Consider the following 17,412-nt stretch of genomic DNA (forward strand, 5'->3'; position numbering starts at 1 on the left):
TGAAAGATGATGGCACTTTCAGGAAATTATAAGCCAGCTTGTAAAATGAAATAGCTCTATGTGGATGACAAGAGCTGTGAACAGAAAAGAAGTCTTTTATGATGTGCTAAGGCTCTTACTCTAAGGCAACAGAGGACTACGGAAAGCTTCTTAAAAGGGTAGTCATGTGAATGAAATTGAGTTTAGACACCTCTGGCAACAGTAAGAATGAAGCAAGAATGCAGACAGACCAAGATAGACCAAGAGTGCAGAAGTGGGATTGGAGAAGAGATTAGCGTAAAAGTTCCACAATCAACAAGACTTGGCGGTCAATTAGGAATGGTACATGAGGGAGAGAGAGATTAGTGGCTTTCAAATATTTTTTTGACTAAGAACACGTTTTATATCAAGATCCAGTACACACATACATATATAAGTGTGTGTATAAGTGAAACAAAAATTTTACAAAACAGTAACTACTCCAACTATGTTCAGTGTATTCTAGTGTTTTCTAGTCTATTTTATTTTATTAAAAAACAAAGCTGATCACAATCAGCTAAACTGATTTCATGACTCACCAATTGGCCACCATCTTCTTAAACATCACTAAGATAATGCTAAGGTTTACAACTTGGTATTACAATTGAATGGGAATATTTGGAGCTAGAGAGATAGGGACTTTATGAAGAGAGTTGATTTAGAAGATGAAGAGAGAGTTTGAGCTTAGTGATAAAACATCCAGATTCGAATGTCTAATAAGCTGTTATAAAGATGGGACTGGAGCTAAGGAGAACAGTATTAGTTTCAATTAGAAACTCATTTTTCTGACTGTGTTTTTCTTAGAGATTTGTATAAGAGTTCATTATATATTCTAGATACTAATTCTTTGTTTTTCATATTTATAATATAAGTGACTTTTTCCTAATTTGTTGCTTATCTTTTAACTTTTTATAATATCTTGTCATACCACGCTTATTAAGATTTAGTTAAATGGATCAGTCTTTTCTTCTCTGACTTCCGGGTTTTGTCTCTCTGGCCTTCCCTACCACATGATTATAAAAGTATTCTTCTATAATTTATTCTAATTCTATGAATGTGTGTAATACTTAGCCTTTTTACACTATGTAGAATTAATTTTTCTCTCTAGCATGAGGTAGGAATCTAATTTTTTTTCCAAAATGGATGGTCAATTGTCCTAATACCACTTGCTGAATAATCCACTGTTTCCCTTCTGACTTGAAATAGCATTTTTTATCATATTCTAAAGTCTTCTTAATAGTTAAAACCACATATATTCATAAGCACATAAAGTTTAGTCAACTTGCTTTATATGCTCTTGTTATTTATTTTTTCTTCTATAATTACCACAGAAAAATAAATCTCAGATTTGTGTTAAGACAAAACATATACAATTTGGTTAGCAGAGGTCAACCTGTCCACTTTCCACTTATTACCCTGAAGGCAACTGTACCCGTCAGCAGTTCCTGAAAGCCTGGCTGGACAGAAACCCTCTCTTCCGATTCACCTTCTCATCCCTAAATCTTTCCTTTGCCTGAGAGGTCCTGTGTAGGCTGACCATATTCACCAAAAATCACCGGAGTGAGTCTGCCAAGTTAAAAACATGCTGAATCTTTCAACCTTACTGGGAGGAAGGCTTAAAAAGTAGCAACACTGGAGGGGAACTATCTAGCCCAATTACATTTAGTATCTCTGTTCGCCCAGAATAAAAGCAACTGGTCTGGCTCCTCACCTTTCTGGATGTTTCCTCCATTATTGTGGTAGCGTTTACCAGAAGCTGTCTCCACCACTGCAGTGGTCTGCATCTCTCAAAGATGTGTATTCTAGAAGAGGTGTAAATATTGAACTATTATTAGACTCAGCATTATATTTAAAAAACTATCAGAAAAACAAGAATTTGACAAAGTGGCAATTATAGTCAAAGATTCTAATACAAGAGGGCTAATAAACAGAACTGATAGAACATTTAAATAACTTTTTTAAAAGCATGAATTGACAGCTACATAGAAGACAGTACTATTTAAACAGGCAAGACATATTCTTCTAAAATTTCCAAGGAACATTAAAAAAAATAAAACACCAATGTATTAGGACTCCAAAAAAGTCTTAATCCAAAAAAAAAATAGAGTACTAAAGGCTACAATGTGACTCTATTTATGTCAAACCTGAATCAAAAATATTTCCAAAACAAATTGCAGACTTATTAAAAACCAAGGACAGGATATATCCATACAAGGGAATATCTTTCAGCTACAAAAAGGAACAAACTACTGACACGTAACCTTGTGGGTTAATCTCAAAAACATTATGCTGAATGAAAGAAGCCAGATAAGAGATCACATATTGTATGATTCCATTTAAATGAAATATACAGGGCCGGCCCCGTGGCTTAGTGGTTAAGTGCGTGCGCTCTGCTGCTGGCGGCCCGGGTTCGGATCCCGGCTGCGCACCAACACACCGCTTCTCTGGTCATGCTGAGGCCGCGTCCCACATACAGCAACTAGAAGAATGTGCAGCTATGACATACAACTATCTACTGGGCTTTGGGGGGAAAAAATAAATAAATAAAATCTTTAAATGAAATATACAGAAAAAGCAAATTTATAGAGACAGATAGTAGATAAGTGGCTGCCTGGGGTGGGGGATGGGAAGAGGGGTTAACTGTAAATGGGCATAAGGGATCTTACTGGAGGGATTAAAATGTTCTAAAACTGTTTTGTGGTGAGATGGTTGCACCACTTGATAAAGTTACTAAAATTACTGAATTGTACATTTGAAATGAGCAAAATATACCTCAATAAAGCTGTTTAAAAAAACTTAATGACAATGGCTCTTTCCACCCAGCTGTCACACGAGAAAGCCCAAGCTAGTCACTTGTAGGAAAACCAAGGTACCTCAATGGACACATGAGTGACCCCAGAGGAAACCAGCAGAAGAAATGTCCAGCCAACCCACAAAATCATTTTGAACCTTATGGCCCCTAGTTACCTTCACTGTTTACACCCCTAAAAACCTAGGTATCTTCAATGGAATTCTGGTGACCAGGTATTACAAACGTTCCTGATGAGTTTCGAAAAAAAGAACTGATTTTGTTACAATTCCTAATGAACTATTCCAATCAATGATCCTGAACAAATCATCTAAGTTCACTCTCCCTGTTCTACAATGAGAAAACGTTATAAAGCAGAAATAAGAGCTCACTCCATGGAGACAGCCTGTCTAGCTTTTGAATCCTGACTTAGACACTTAATAAACAGTGTGAACTTCGACAATTGAAAAAAAATTAATGACAGTGAGAACACAGACTTTCAAAATATATGGGACCTGGGCAAATTTATAACCAAAAGAAGTCATAGCTTTAGATGCTTATTATTAAGTAAAACTAAAATAAATGAATTAATAAGCAGTCAACTGAAGAATCTAGAAAAGAACTAAAGTCTTTAAATCAAAAAAGTTAAGGACTGGGGCTGGCCCGGCGGCGCAAGCGGTTAAATGCGCGCGCTCCGCTACAGCAGCCTGGGGTTCACCGGTTCGGATCCCGGGCGCACACCGATGCACCGCTTGTCCAGCCATGCTGTGGCGGCGTCCCATATAAAGTAGAGGAAGATGGGCATGGATCTTCCTCAGCAAAAAAAGAGGAGGACTGGCAGATGTTAGCTCAGGGCAGATCTTCCTCACCAAAAAAAAAAAAAAAAAAAGTTGGGGATAGAATTAGTTAAGACAAAAGCAGAAGTGACCAATTTATTTTATTTATTTTTTGTGTGTGTGAGGAAGATCAGCCTTGAGCTAACACCCATGCTAATCCTCTTCTTTTTGCTGAGGGAGACCGGCTCTGAGCTAACAATCTATTGCCAATCCTCCTCCTTTTTTTTTTCCCCAAAGCCCCAGTAGATAGTTGTATGTCATAGTTGCACATGCTTCTAGTTGCTGTATGTGGGATGCAGCCTCAGCATGGCCAGAGATGCGGTGTGTCAGTGTGCGCCCGGGATCCGAACCCGGGCCGCCAGTAGCGGAGCGCGTGCACTTAACCGCTAAGCCACGGGGCCAGCCCAGAAGTGACAAATTTAAAAACAGTAAAAATGATAACTAAAACCAAGAGCTAGCCTCTGAAAAAATTAAAGTAGATAAATACCAGACAAATCTCACTAAGAAAGAGAGGACTGAAACAAAAGTTAGTAATGATAAAAGGAGCATTTTAACAAGAGATAAAAAGGTACTTAAAAAATTTAGATTGCTATATACACCTCTGATGGATAATTTGAAAATTTAACCAAAATAGGCAATTTTCAAGGAAAATAGTTTTTAAAAAAGACTTATAGAAAAAGCTGAACAGAAAACCAAACATAGAAAAAACTGAAAAGACCATCAAAGATCTATCCTATATGAGTTTCTATTAATCCTACTAAATTCTTATTTGATCTATAAAAGCAGAAAAGTTATAGGTCAAGTGAACAAAACTCTAACCTGAATCATAAAAAGAGTCATGGCCCCTTAATCAACTCCCAGATTTGCGTTGTACCAGTTTACAGACCCAGAACCCCTTGAATGAAGGGGAGGCTGGGTCCTCTTGAGGAAGGACTCCAAATATACTAATAAAAATTTATGTTAATCTTTCTCCTAGCCTTCCCCAAAGGGACTTACAGCCTTTTACCAAGGTAACTGTACACTGGGGAAAAGGAAATAATCAGAACTATCAGAGACTACTGTACACTGACTCTGAACTAACACTGATTTTAGGAGACCTAAAACATGACTGTGGCCCTCCAGTCAGAATAGTGGCTTATGGAGGTCAGGTGATAAATGGAATTTTAGCTCAGATCCATCTCACAGTGGATCCAGTGGGTCCCTAAACCTATCTTGTGGTTATCTCCCTAGTTCCAGAATGCATAACTGGAAAAGACATACTTAGCAGGTGGCAGAATCCCCACACTGGTTCCCCGACCTGTTGAGTAAGGGCTATTATGGTGGGAAAGGCCAAGTGGGAGCCATTAGAATTGCCTCTACCTAGAAAAATAGTAAATGAAAAGCAATATCACATCCCTGGCGGGACTGCAGAGATTGGTGCCACCATCAAGGACTTGAAAGGTGCAGGGGTGGTGATTCCCACCACATCCCCATTCAACTCTCCTATTAGGCCTGTGCAGAAGACAGATGGATCTTGGAGAATGACAATGGATTATCATAAGCTTAACTAGGTGGTGACTCCAATTGCAGCTGCTGTACCAGATGTGGTTTTACTGCTTGAGCAAATTAACACATCCCCTGGTAGCTGGTATGCAGCTTTTGATCTGGCAAACGCCCTTTTCTCCATACCTGTCCATAAGGCCCACCAGAAGCAGACTGCTTTCAGCTGGCAAGGCCAGCAATACACCTTCACTGTCGTACCTCAGGGATATATCAACTCTCCAGTCCTATGTCATAATTTAGTTTGCAGGGATCTTGATTACCTTTTCCTTCCATAAGATATCACACTGGTCCATTACATTGATGACATTATGCTGATTGGACCTAGTGAGTGAGAAGCAGCAACTACTCTAGACTTATTGGTAAGACATTTGTGTGTCAGAGGGTAGGAAATAAATCTGACTAAAATTCGGGTGCCTTCTATCTCAGTGAAATTTCTAGGAGTCCAGTGGCGTGGAGCAGGTTGAGATATCCTTTCTAAGGTAAAAAATAAGTTGTTGAATCTGGCCCCTCCCACAACCAAGAAACAGGCCACAATGCCTAGTGGGCCTCTTTGGATTTTACAGGCAACATACTCTTCATTTGGTTGTGTTACTCTGGTCCATTTACTGAGTAACCCAAAAAGCTGCTAGTTTAGAATGGGGCCCAGAACAAGAGAAGGCTCTGCAACATGTCTGGGCTGCTATGTAAGCTGCTCTGCCACTTGGTCCATATGATCCAGCATATCCAATAGTGTTTGAAGGGTCCGTGGCAGATGGGGATGCTGTCTGGAGTCTTTGGCAGGCCCTGATAGGTGAATGGCAGTGCAGGCCTTTAGGACTGTGGCACAAAGCCCTGCCATCATCTGAAGATAACTACTCTCCTTTTGAGAAACAGCTCTTGGCCTGCTAGTGGGCCTTAGTAGAGACTGAACGCTTGACCATGGGCCAGCAAGTTATTATGCAACCTGAGCTGCCCATTATGGTGTGTGCCCATAACTGGGTGTTATCTGACTCATAAAGCCATAAAATTGGGCATGCACAGCAACATTCCATCATCAAATGGATCCGGTATATATGTGATCGGGCCCAACCAGGCCCTGAAGGAACAAATAAGTTACATGAAGAAGTGGCCCAAGTGCCCACGGTCCCCATTTCTGCTACACTGCGTTCTTTCTCCCAGGCTGCATCTCTGGACTCATGGGGAGTTCCTTATGATCAGTTGACAGAGGAGGAAAAGTCTCCGGCCTGGTTTACAGATGGTTCTGCATGATACGCAGACACTACCCACAAGTGGGCAGCTGCAGCACTACCTGCCCCTCTCTGGGACATCCCAAAAGGACAGTGGTGAAGGGAAATCCTCCACTGGGCAGAACTTTGGGCAGTGCACCTGGTTGTTCACTTTGCTTGGAAGAAGAAATGGTCAGATGTGTGATTATATACCGATACATGGGCTGTGGCCAGTGGTTTGGCCGGATGGTTAGGAACTTGGAAGGAACATGATTGGAAAATTGGTAACAAAGAAATCTGGGAAAGAAATATGTGGGTAGACCTCTCTGAATGGGCATAAGATGTGAAAATATCTGTGTCCTATGTGAATGTTCACCAAAGGGTATCAGCAGAGAAGGATTTTAATAATCAAGTGGATAGGATGATCCATTCTGTTGATACCAGTCAGCCTCTTTCCCCAGCCACCCTGTCATCACCCAATGGGCTCATGAACAAAGGGGCCATGGTGGCAGGCATGGAGGTTATGCATATACTCAGCAGCATGGACTTCCAAGCACCAAGGCCAGTTTGGAAAATTGCCAGCAGCAGAGACCAACACTGAGTCCCCGATATGACACCATTCCCCAGGGTGATCAGACAGTTACCTGGCAGGTTGATTACACTGTACTGCTTCTATCATGGAAGGGACAGTGTTTTGTCCTCACTGGAATAGATGCTTACTCTGGATACACATTTGCCTTCATTGCACGCAATGCTTCTGCCCAAACCACTATCTGTGGACTTACAGAATGCTTTATCCACTGTCATAGTATTCAACACAGTGTTATTTCTGATGAAGGAACTCGCTTCACAGCAAAAAAAGTGGGACAATGGGCCCATGCTCAACGAATTCATTGTCTTACCATGTTCCCCACCATCCTGAAGCAGTTGGCTTGATAGAACAGTAGATGCCCTTTTGAAGACTCAGTTACAATGCCAGCAAAGTGACAATACCTTGCAGGGCTGGGGCAAGGTTCTCCAAAAGGCTGCATATGCTCTAAATCAGCATCCAATATATAGCGTTGTTCCTCTGATAGCCAAACTTCATGGGTCCAGGAATTAAAGGGTATAAATGGGAGTGTCACCACTCAATATTACCCCTAGTAATCTACTAGCAAAATTTTTGCTCCCTGTTCCCACAACATTGTGCTCTGCTGGCCTCAAGGTCTTAGTTCCTGAGGGAGAAATGCTTCCACCAGGAGAAATGACTTCGTTGAACTAGAAGTTCAGACTGCCACCTGGTCACTTTGGGCTCCTCACGTCTCTGAATCAACAGGCAACAAAGGGAGTTACAGTGTTGGCTGGGGTTATTTCCCCTTGGGAATACCAAGGGGAAATTGGACTACTACTCCACAAAGGGGGTAAGCAAAAGTATCTTTGGAATACAGGCGATTCCTTAGGGAGTCTGTTAGCATTACCATACCCTGTGATTTAGGAAAATGAGAAACTACCAAAACCCAATCCAGTCAGCACTACACTAATGGCCCAGAACCTTCAGGAATAAAGGTTTGGGTCACTCCAACAGGTAAAGAGCCATTACCAGCTGAAGTGCTTACTGAAGACCAAGGGAATATACAATAGGTAGTAGAAGAAGATAGTTATAAATATCAGCTAAATGTAATGAAATGTAATGTAATAAATGTAACAAAAGATGTACAAGACTTTTATATAGAAAACTGCAAAACACTGCTAAGAGAAATTAAAGAGAAACTAAATAAAAGGAGAGATATACTACATTCATGTATTGAGAGGCTTAATACTGTTAAGATCTGTTCTCTACAAATTGAGCTATAGATTCAACACAATTTCAATCAAAACTTCAGAAGAATTTTTTGGTAGAAGTGGACAAGCTGATTGTAAACTTATATAGAAATGCAATGAACCTAGAATAGCCAAAATAATCTAGAAGAAGAAAGTTGGATGATATATACTTCAAGACTTATTATAAAGCTACAGTATTGGCAGTTTAGTATGTTAGACTAATACATTAAGGAACAGATTCTGAGTGTCCAGAAAGAGAGTCATTTGATTTTAGACAAAGGCACTAATTCCATTCAATATGGAAAGGAAGGTCTAAGGCATATATTCAATAAATGGTGCTAGCACCACTAGATTTTTACAATGGGGAAAAAAGCCTGGAGCCTTACCTCACATCATATACAATAACAAAAGTGAGATGGTTCATATTTCTGAATGTGAAAACCAAACTTGTAAGTTTCTCAAAGAAAACAAAGGAGAATATATTCACGACATTGGTGTAAGCAAAGATTTCTTAAATAGAATACAAAAGGTGTTAATAAAAACGTTAATTTGAACTTCAGCAAAATGTTAGAACTTCTGCTCATCAAAAGACTACTAAAAAAGTGAAAAGACAAGCTACTGAATAACCATTGGATAAATGAAGAAATCAAAGGAGAAATTAAAAAATACCTGGAGACAAACGAAAATGAAAATACAACATACCAACCCATACGGGATACAGCAAAAGCAGTCACAAGAGGGAAACTGATAGCAATACAGGCCCACCTCAACAAATAAGAAAAATCTCAAATAAGTAACCTTAAACTGCACCTAACAGAATTAGAAAAAGAAGAACAAACAAAGCCCAAAGGCAGCCAAGGAGGGAAATAATAAAAATCAGAGCAGAAATAAATGAAATAGAGGCTAAAAAAACAGTAGAAAGGATTAATGAAACCAAGAGCTGGTTATTTGAGAAGATAAACAAAATTGACAAACCCTTGGCCAGACTCACCAAGAAAAAAAGAGAGAAGGCTCAAATAAACAAAATTAGAAATGAAAGAGGAAAAATTATAACAGATTCTGCAGAAATACAAAGGATTATAAAAGAATACTATGAAAAACTGTATGCCAACAAATTAGATAATCTAGAAGAAACAGATAAATTATTAGACTCATACAACCTCCCAAAACTGAATCAAGAAGAAACAGGGAATCTGAATAGACCAATCACAAGTAAAGAGATTGAAACAGTAATCAAAAACCTCCCAAACAAGTGTCCAGGACCAAAAAGCAAGTGTCCAGGACCAGATGGCTTCTCTGGAGAATTTTACCAAACATTCAAAGAAGATTTAATACCTATCCTTCTCAAACTATTCCAAGAAATCAAAGAAGACGGAATGCTTCCTAACTCATTCTTTGAGGCCAACATTACCCTGATACCCAAAGCAGACAAGGACAACACAACGAAGGAAAATTACAGGCCAATATTGCTAATGAACAGAGATACAAAAATCCTCAACAAAATATTGGCAAACCAAATATAGCAATTCATTAAAAGGATCATACACCATGATCAAGTGGGATTTACTCCAGGGGTGCAGGGATGGTTCAACATCTGCAAATCAATCAATGTGACACCACATTAACAAAATGAAGAATAAGAACCACATGATCATCTCAATAGATGCAGAGAAAGCATTTGACAAGATCCAACATCCATTTATGATAAAAACTCTCAACAAAATGGGTATAGAAGGAAAGTACCTCACCATAATAAAGGCCATATATGACAAACTCACAGCCAGCATCATTCATATGGTGAAAACCTGAAAGCCATCCCTCTGAGAACAGGAACAAGAAAAGGGTGCCCACTCTCACCACTCCTATTCAACACAGTACTGGAGGATGTGGCCAGAGCAATTAGGCAAGAAAAAGAAATAAAAGGAATCCAAATTAGAAAGGAAGAAGTGAAACTCTCTCTGTTTGCAGATGACATGATCCTAGATGTAGAAAACCCTAAAGAATCATCAGAAAACTATTAGAGATAATCAACAACTACAGGAAAGTTGCAGCGTACAAAATCAACTTACAAAAATCAGTTGCATTTCTATACACTAATAATAAACTAACAGAAAGAGAACTCAAGAGTACAATCCCATTTACAATCCCAACAAACAGAATAAAGTATTTAGGAATAAACTTAAGCAAAGAGGTGAAAGACCTATACACTGAACTATAAGACATTACTGAAAGAAACTGAAGAATACACAAAGAAATGGAAAAATATTCCATGCTCACGGGTTGGAAGAATCAACATAGTAAAAATGTCCATACTACCTAAAGCATCTACAGATTCAAGGCAATCCAAATCAGAATCCCAATGATATTTTCATGGAAATTGAACAAAGAGTTCTAAAATTTATATAGAACAACAAAAGACCCCGAATAGCCAAAGCAATCCTGAGAAAAAAGAACAAAGCTGGAGGCATCACCATTCTTGACTTCAAAATATACTACAAAGCTACAGTAATCAAAACAGCATGGTACTGGCACAAAAACAGACACAGAAATCAATGGAACAGAATTGAAAGCCCAGAAATAAAATCACAAATCTATGGACAGTTAATCTTTGACAAACGAGCCAAGAACATACAATGGAGCCAAGAACATACAATGGAGCAAGGAAAGTCTCTTCAATAAATGGTGCTAGGAAAACTAGACAGCCACATGCAAAAGAATGACAGTAGACTATTATCTTACACCATACACAAAAATTAACTCAAAATGGATTAAAGACTTGAATGTAAGACCTGCAACTATAAAACTCCTAGAAGAAAATATAGGCAGTACATTATTTGACATTGATCTTAGCAGCATCTTTTCAAATAACATGTCTGACTGGGCAAGGGAAACAAAAGAAAAAGTTAACAAATGGGACTACATCAGACTAAAAAGCTTCTGCAAAGCAAAGGAAACCATGAACAAAACAAAAAGACAACCCACCGACTGGGAGAAAATATTTGCAAATCACCTATCTGACAAGGGGTTGATCTCCAAAATATATAAAGAACTCATTCAACTCAACAACAAAAAAACAAACAACCCAATCAAAAAATGGGAAGAGGATATTAACAGACATTTTTCCAAAGAAGCTATACAGACGGCCAATCGGCACACGAAAAGATGTTCAACATCACTAATTATTAGGGAAATGCAAATCAAAACAACAATGAGATATCACCTTACACCAGTCAGAATGGCTATAATTAACAAGACAAAAAACAACAAATGTTGGAGAGGATACGGAGAAAAGGGAACCCTCATGCACTGCTGGTGGGAATGCGAACTGGTGCAGCCACTATGGAAAACAGCATGGAGATTTATCAAAAAATTAAAAATAGAAATACCATATGATCCAGCTATCCCACTACTGGGCATTTATCCAAAGAACTTGAAATCAATGATCCAAAGAGATCTATGCACCCCTATGTTCACTGCAGCATTATTCACAATAGTCAAGACATGGAAGTAACCCGTGCCCATCAACTGACGACTGGATAAAGATGTGGTATATATATACAATGGAATAGTACTCAGCCATTAAAAAAAGATGACATTGTCCCATTTGCAACAATATGGATGAAACTTGAGGGTACGATGTTAGGTGAAATAAACCAGACAGAGAAAGACAAATACTGCATGATTTCACTCATATGTGGAATATAACAAATACACAGATAAAGAGAACAGATTAGTGGTTACCAGAGGGGAAGGGGGGTGGGGGGTGGGTGAAAGGGGTAAAGGGACACATATGTGTGGTGATGGACAATAATTAGACTACTCGGGATGACCACGATGAAGTCTACTCAGAAAATGAAAAACAATAATGTACACCCAAATTTTCACAATGTTAAAAAAACCAAACATTCTTTCTTATTGTGGGGAAAAAAAAAAGTGAAAAGACAAGCCAGACACTAGGGGAAAATATTCACAATTTGTATATCTAACAGAGGACTGTTATCTAGATTATGTAAAGAATGCATACATATAGAATTTTTTTTAAAGATAATCTAAAAAAAGGAACAAAATACTTGGACATTTACTTCACATACACATAACACAAGGCATATGAATTGATGAATTGCTCTTAAGTGTATGAGAAAGTGTTCAACATCATTAGTCATCAGGGAAATGCAAATTTAAACCAAGACACCACTTCACACTCACTAGAATGCCCTCCCTGCCCAAGACTGATAATACCAAATATTGGCGAGGATATGGTCAAACTGGAAGCCATATGTTGCTAGAGAGAACATAAATTGTTAAAACCATTTTGGGAAATTGGCAGTTTCTAATGATGTTAAACATATACCTACTCTATTACCAAGAAATTACATTCCACTTTCAGGAAAGAATACCTTACTCTAGAAAAACATTCTTTAGTACGTTATTCAATAATGACTGAACCTCTATTTGCTAAGTCATATGCTAAGTGTTCGGGACACAGAGCTGAACAAAGACACACAACAAATAAGCAATTTCCAAAAGTGGGGTGGGAGGATGATGAGGGAACACATAAATCTTATTATGGAGTACTTTTTCTCAAACTTGCCTGATATGAGTCACTTGGGACACTTCTTAAAAATACAGATTCCACAGCCTAATTTGGGGCCCAGAAACAACACCCTAGGAAATTTCCATAATTTAGAGATTTGGGGAAACACAAGGTGCTATGGGAAATATGAAAAGACCTGACCTAATCTACGGGTTAGGGAAGGCCTTCCTGAAGAAGTGTCATTTAACCTGAGATCTGAAAGATGAGCAAGTAGGAGTTAGCTACACTATTATTAAATCAATTTAGCATTGATTTTGACATAAAGGATATAATGTCACACATACAAAATGCATTTGGAGTTTTTAAAACTGAGAGTTGTATTTAAAAAGCAATTAAAAACTAAAATTCTGAGTAAGAAAAACGTAACCTACCTCTACTTTGAATTTCACAGACAATTAAGTAGACAACAACAAAGCACGGTTGCACTGACAAAGGTAAGGGAAAGCTTATTAAAAAAGTGACATCTAGGGGCTGGCCCAGTGGCGTGGTGGTTAAGTTCCTGTGCTCTGCTTCTCCGGCCCAGGGTTCGCAGGTTCGGATCCCGGGTTCAGACTTAATGCATGGCTCATCAAGCCATGCTGTGGTGGCGTCCCATATATAAAGTAGAGGAAGATGGGTACAGTTGTTAGCTCAGGGTCAATCTTCCTCAGCAAAAAGAGGAAGATCGGCAACAGATGTTAGCTCATGGCAAATCTCCCTCACCAAAAAAAAAAAAAAAAAACATAGCTAAATCATAAGGTCACATAGGGGCTAACCAGACTAATGAGCAGGGAAGGGAACAGAGCATCTCAAGTTAAAAGGACAAATATGGGATGGCCACCAAGTAAGAGAATGGTAAGGAGAGGAGACAGAATAACTAGACTTACTATGTATAAAAGCAAACTCATGGGGCCGGCCCAGTGGTGCAAGCGGTTAAGTGCACGCGCTCTGCTGCGGCGGCCCGGGGTTCACCAGTTCGGATCCTGGGCATGCACAGACGCACCGCTTGGCAAGCCACGCTGTGGCGGCGTCCCATATAAGAAAAGTGGAGGAAGATGGGCACGGATGTTAGCCCAGGGCCAGTCTTCCTCAGCAAAAAAAACAGGAGGATTGGCAGATGTTAGCATAGGGTTGATCTTCCTCACACACACACACACACACACACACACACACACACAAAAGTGAACTCATTATCACTGATGGTACGCTCACTGAACTAGGAATCTAGGAGGAGGAATACTCTTCGGTGTTTTATATTATTTTGCTTTTGCGTGGGGAGCAATGGAGATGATGAGTTCATTTTTATACATAAGTTCTAAGTGCCTAGAACACATAGAAATTGAAATAGATATATAGATGTGGAGCTTAGAAATTTTCTAGACTGGAAGTATTCAACCTCCAATTTCACGTTTCACAAATTCTTTCTAACTAATAACAGAAAAAAATTGGCCAAATACCAAGAGCTTGATAGCCTTTTAATATTTTTACTGCCATAAGATTGGCTAGTAGTTGTTAACCTTTGGGGTTATGGACTTGCTGAAGATTTGATAAAAGTCATACACTCACTTCCCTGAGAAAATGCACATAAACACACATATAATTTAAAGGATTTATGGACTTCTTTACCACATTTAAAAACTGTAACGTAGTAACACCTGGCTTAAGGGATTTTATTTAAGTCAGTAAAGATCCTACTCTAGGAATAACAGGTAAATATTTAAAATAAAGAGTAAAATGAAAAGAAAGCTAGTTTATCAAAATAATTGACATTAGAATAGATGAGTGGTTTTCTTTCTTTCTTTTTTGGTGAGGAAGACTGGCCCTGAGCTAACATCTGTTGCAAATCCTGTTTTTGCTTGAGGAAGACTGTTACTGAGCTAATATCTGTGCCAATCTTCCTCTATTTTGTATGTGGGTTGCGCCACAGCATGGCTGATGAGTGGTGTGTAGGTCCTCACCCAGGATCCAAACCCGCAAACCCTGGGCCATGGAAGTAGAGCATGCTGAAGTTAACTACACTATGCCACCAGGCTGGCCCCAGATCAGTGGTTTTTTTACTTTTTGGACTCAGGAACTCTTCACATTCTTAAAAAATATTGAGAACCACAAGGTGTATTTATGTGGGTGCCATCTATTAAGACCTATCATATTAAAAATTAAAACAGAAAATCTTAAAATATTTGTTAATTTGTTCATAAACAATAATAAACCCATTACTTAACATAATATTTTAAATTAAAAAAATGTATATTTTCAAAAAAATTAGTAAGAAGAACATTTGTATTCTGCAAATCTCTTTAATATCTGGCTTAACAAGCTGGATTCTCATTCACATGTGATTCTGCATTCAAATCTGCATTCAGTGTGTTGCAAGCTTCATTCTTAAATATGAACAGACTCCCAAAGTCAAAGACTTAGACAAAAGGAAAAATTTTAGTATAACAAAAATACTTGCAAATCATATATCTGACAAGGGTCTATTATCCAGAATATATAAAGAACTCTTACAACTCAACCATAAAAGACAAACAACCCAATTTTAAAAATGAGCAAAGGACTTGAATAAACATTTCTCCAAAGATACACAAATGGCCAATAAACACATGAAAATATTCTTAATGCAACATTATTCAGTAGGGAAATGCGATCAATACCACAAGTAGATACCACTTTACACCCAGTAGGATGGCTATAAAAAAACCAACACGGAAAATAAGCGTTGGCAAGGATACGGAGAGATTGGAACCCTCATACATTGCTGATGGGAACGGTACAGCCTGGCAGTTCCTCAAAAAGTTAAACAAAGAATGACCATGTGATCCAGCAATTCCACTCCTAGGTATATACCCATTGTTATTCTGTTCTCCCAGTTCTCATTTACCAAACTATTCCCTCCCGGATTTTCAATCCCGGAACCAAGCTGGAAACCACAGGATTCTCCCATGACACTCCCTCATCCCCATGGTCCAGGTCTTCTCCATTTTAACCCCTGACACATCTTAGTCCAGAGTCCGCTGACTCCCACACACATTACAGCAATAATGTCCTATCTGGCCACAGTAATCTTTCCGAAATGCAAATCTGATCAGTTCACCTATTGCTTTAAACTCATTACTCTCTGGATAAAGATTAAAACCTCAGTACGGCCTGTAAGACCCTCCACGGGCCCGGACTCTGCGTTAGCCTTGGCACTGTGTGTGTTCCAGATCAAACGAGTGGGGCCGCATGCGTTCTCCCCGCCCCGCCCCCAACCACCTTTAATTCCTGCCTGACCCGCAAGTCTCACCCCAAATATCCGTTTTTCAGGGAAACCTCCCTGGCCCTTCACACTAGATCAGGAACCTCTGTCAGTCCGGAAACCATCCCACACTTCTGCCACCGTCACACGTTTGGGTCACCGACTAATGTCCACTGTCCGTTTCTTGCTCCAGTGTCCCGGTGGCCACTGGATCCCGCGCCCGCCCGCTGTAGTGGCCCCACAAACACTCGTACAACAACAAACACACGAGTGAATGAATGTCCACTTAGCTCCAGACGACCTTTTGGGGTGTAAGTCCACCTCACCGCCCGCGAACCGAACGTCAAGGTACCAAATGGGGGGTTCTGGAAGGCCAAGGCCACCTGACGAACGCGCAAGCCCGGGGCTGCGGCGGCCCTACCGACCCCCAGACCCCGCTCGCCTCCTCCCCGAGGCCGGCCCGAGGAGCCCTCGACAGCCTCCTCCACCCGCGGCCCTCCGGGACGGGCCTCGCCGCCGGGACCCGCCATAACTGGGCTTCGTTGCCGCATCCCACCTCAACCCCTGGCCTCCGCCCTGCCGGCCCGCGTCCACGCCCATCGCACCTCGGAGTCGCACCGTCGCCGCCACCACGCGTGAGGCGTCTAGTCGTGACCGCCGCCTCAGAGCCAGTGGTGCTCCGCGTGCAGCCGCGGGGCCTGTCGGGTAACGGCTGCCGGGGGCCCGCCCAGGGCTCGCCGGGGCGCTCCCATTGGTTGGCGCCAACAGGGGCGACGCCGTGATTGGCCCAGCATTCGGGCGCGAAAGCGGGAACGAGGTCATCCGCGGCGATTTGCACAGGCCGGGGGCGGGAGAAGAGTTCCGGGCGGGGGCCTCGTGGGGAGCGCCGCCCCGCAAAGCTTCTCCCGACGGCGGGGCGGAGCCGCCCCTGCGGGCAGAGACGAAACTGCTCGCTGGTGTGGGCGCAGCGGCCGGAAAGCCGCGCCTGGCTCTTGTCCTGGGCAATCAGTTTCCACCGACAGTGTCCCTTCTTCGTGTCTGCCACGACGTGTCCTCCCTCGGACAGTCCTTTAACATATCGTTAGCAGCGCTGGGGCCTGGGTGAGAGAGTGAGGCGTTTATTTGCCTCGGGTGCAAAATTTAAGGGAGCACGAAAAACTCAGTCATCAAGAGAAATCATATTTTCATGCAGTCGTTTGAGAACATCAAAGGTAACGAAAAATCCAAAATGAACAAAATACCCAAATCAGTACTCCTTATTTTTCCTTTTGCTTCAGGCTCTCAAATGGCTCCATGAGGCACTTGTTATCCTGTCTTTAAAATGTGCGTGTTCTTTTCACCATGATTTTTTTTTTGCATTAATTTTGATGTTTTAAGTCATTTTGTTTAAAAAATTTCTGTTTAAGATTGCA

The 17,412-nt window shown here is 40.6% G+C and overlaps 1 protein-coding gene across 2 annotated transcripts in view; it reads right to left on the reverse strand.

Moving 5' to 3' along the window:
• RBM44 (RNA binding motif protein 44) overlaps nt 1-16,663 on the reverse strand; it is a 37,335-nt gene extending 20,672 nt beyond the window's left edge. For both annotated transcript variants that reach the window (XM_087424518.1, XM_004427725.3), the window contains exons 1-2: nt 16,606-16,663; nt 1,730-1,820 (exon numbers count right to left, since the gene is read on the reverse strand). In XM_087424518.1, the coding sequence (XP_087280644.1) occupies nt 1,730-1,802 (73 nt within the window). In that variant the 5' untranslated portion in view covers nt 1,803-1,820; nt 16,606-16,663. The remainder of the gene's footprint in view (nt 1-1,729; nt 1,821-16,605) is intronic.
• Between the last annotated feature and the right edge of the window lie 749 nt (nt 16,664-17,412).

Source organism: Ceratotherium simum, chromosome 37, assembly GCF_057802395.1.
Source record: "Ceratotherium simum simum isolate JZ-2026a chromosome 37, ASM5780239v1, whole genome shotgun sequence".
Taxonomy (NCBI): Eukaryota; Metazoa; Chordata; class Mammalia; order Perissodactyla; family Rhinocerotidae; genus Ceratotherium; species Ceratotherium simum.